Raw genomic sequence first — 2,467 nt, 5'->3', positions numbered from 1 at the left:
ATTCATGATAAATCGTGATTAAAAATTTTAATCTATGCCCAGCGCTAAAGTTAATCAATATGAGTTAACTCGATTAATTTCACAGCCCTATTCACAAACGCTTCACCATTTCCTCACAATTCAGCCGTTCAGCAGGTTATCACATATGTTGCTAATAACACACAGCAATGTCTCCAAATTGTTTTTGGCAACGTTGCAAACAAATATCTTGTGCAAAGATGTAAAATCAAATAATTGACTGACTTTGCTTTTTGGTGTCAGGTGATAAAAGATGTAAACATGAATATAAACAGTTTGTATCTGGCTCCTCTTTGTTTAACAAAGCACTGATTTTCCATCCAGTCAGCCATTATTTTTACCCACTTCTTTTCTGGGTTCTGGGGGTGACCAGTACCCATGTCCAGCAATCGTGTCTGACTGTGTATAATGTTTTTACAAGTTGCACTAATGAAAATGAATGAAGGTTTTTTTACAAACAACCTGTATTTTAGGTGGATCTGGAGGTGAGCAGGGAGAAGACAAGGAACCTGATTTGTGGGAAAACCAGCTCCACTGCCAGGTGTGGAAGGAGCTGAGAGGGTCTCCAAAGGTGGGACATTACTGCTGCAGGAGGAGCTGTGGATGATCTGCTGCCATGCACCGCTTAAGGACTACATTTATACGGCTATGGCCTTTAACAACACCACAGATAGCCCAAAACCCAGCTCAGAATAGACTGTGGGTGCCCGGGGGACACCTCGGGACATTTCATGTTGTGAGACACCTGAACGCTCCTGTGGCTGCCGAGCCTTTCCTGAACGGCACCAGCTCCAACTATGTGGAGGAGATGTACCAAACGTGGCTGGAGAATCCCAGCAAGGTCCACAAGGTATTCTGCTTTATGTTCTCTTTCTGTACCAATGGAGTTTTCCTGCTGGGCATTGATCACACTTCAACAAACTGGTCCCAGGTAGATGGATGGATGGATGCAAGTAGATGGATGGATGCAGGTAGATGGATAGATGGATGCAGGTAGATGGATGGATGCAGGTAGATGGATGGATGCAGGTAGATGGATGGATGCAGGTAGATGGATGCAGGTAGATGGATGGATGCAGGTAGACGGATGTAACAGGGAAATAAAGAACATTTTATTTAAATTTCTGCTGTCATTTCTCTGTAATAAGTCTGTAATGATTTAAAGATGTTTTAAGAGAGGCAATAATGTTTTTGTCCATTCCTGCCTGTTAGCATTTTATCTCCTTAATTAACCATTAGACAGATTTTATTGAGACTCTAAAAAAGTAATCATTGGATGTTTGTCTAAAACTGATTAACTTTTGGAGTCGCCAAATTCAAGATGGCCATCACAGCTAATCAACCTTAAAAAACAAAAATAAGTCAGTTTTACAGACATTGCACTAAAGTTCAGTGTGGTGGTAGCTGAAGTATAATTTTAACTTTTGTCTAAAACAACAACAAAGATTGTCATGGCATTGAAAGGTACAGAACCAGGATCAACACATGGAGGCCGGATATGACACGGAAATACACAACACTCCACTGATACCTGCAGGGACAAACTAGAGCTGGATCAGCTGAGGCTGACAGTGCAGGTGTGAGTGGGCGGGGAGAGTGCTGGCACAGAACACAGAATTAAAACCAAATGAAGGATAAACCCTACTATAAACACAAACAAATACTAAAAAGGAACCAAACTACACAGAAACTAAGCACTAACACATGGAACACACACGAGACTGAACATACTGTTCTTTTTAAACTTTGACAGACATGTCAGCAGTGCCATCACTTCTAGTTGTACCAGGCCTTTAGTTGCAGAATATTTGAAAGACTTGCAGTGTTCTGACCCTGCTGATCTAATGTTGTCAATAAACATGGTCTCCCTGTCTGGCCTCACTAACAACAGCAGGAAACAGACATGAATCCTCTTGGTCACCTCACCTGGTCGTTAATGACAGATGTATACTTGTGGGGACAGTAGTGAGGTACTGCAGAGACACTGAAACAATGGAACGGAAGTCTCCCTAATAATCCAGGTGTACCTGTTCACCTCTGCTCAGAGTTGGCCCTGCACATTTAATGTCACATGCAGTCCAAACCCTTCAGTTGTGTACTCTCCGTGGCCCTTCACCTGTTTCCTGCTGGCTTTGAAAAGACCAAACTGAAATGTCAGAACCCAGTCCAAAACTTTGTTGAAGTTTACACACACAGCAAAGAACAAACTGGTGTTTGGATTTGAATCTGTCCAAGTTCATACGAAAATTGTCCATATTTGTTTTTTTGGGACATGAACAAGTGGATTAACACACCTTCACACTGTGAATGTGAAAAACAATTCAAACAAACTTTGGGATGTGCTTTTCAAGGAGGACTGAAAGACACTGTGTGTGTGTGTGTGTGTGTGTGTGTGTGTGTGTGTGTGTGTGTGTGTGTGTGTGTGTGTGTGTGTGTGTGTGTGTGTGTG

The 2,467-nt window shown here is 42.1% G+C and overlaps 1 protein-coding gene across 1 annotated transcript in view; it reads left to right on the top strand.

Moving 5' to 3' along the window:
• The first annotated feature begins 491 nt into the window (after positions 1 to 491).
• Positions 492 to 2,467, top strand: part of LOC106530900 (2-oxoglutarate dehydrogenase, mitochondrial) — a 40,029-nt gene continuing 38,053 nt past the window's right edge. The window contains exon 1 of the mRNA XM_014026628.1: positions 492 to 868. Coding sequence (XP_013882082.1) covers positions 635 to 868 — 234 coding nt within the window. The 5' untranslated portion in view covers positions 492 to 634. The remainder of the gene's footprint in view (positions 869 to 2,467) is intronic.

This window comes from Austrofundulus limnaeus, unplaced genomic scaffold, assembly GCF_001266775.1.
Source record: "Austrofundulus limnaeus strain Quisiro unplaced genomic scaffold, Austrofundulus_limnaeus-1.0 Scaffold573, whole genome shotgun sequence".
In the NCBI taxonomy this organism is placed as follows: Eukaryota; Metazoa; Chordata; class Actinopteri; order Cyprinodontiformes; family Rivulidae; genus Austrofundulus; species Austrofundulus limnaeus.
Note: the sequence above shows the minus strand (reverse complement) of the source record. Positions and strands in the feature narration are given on the sequence as shown.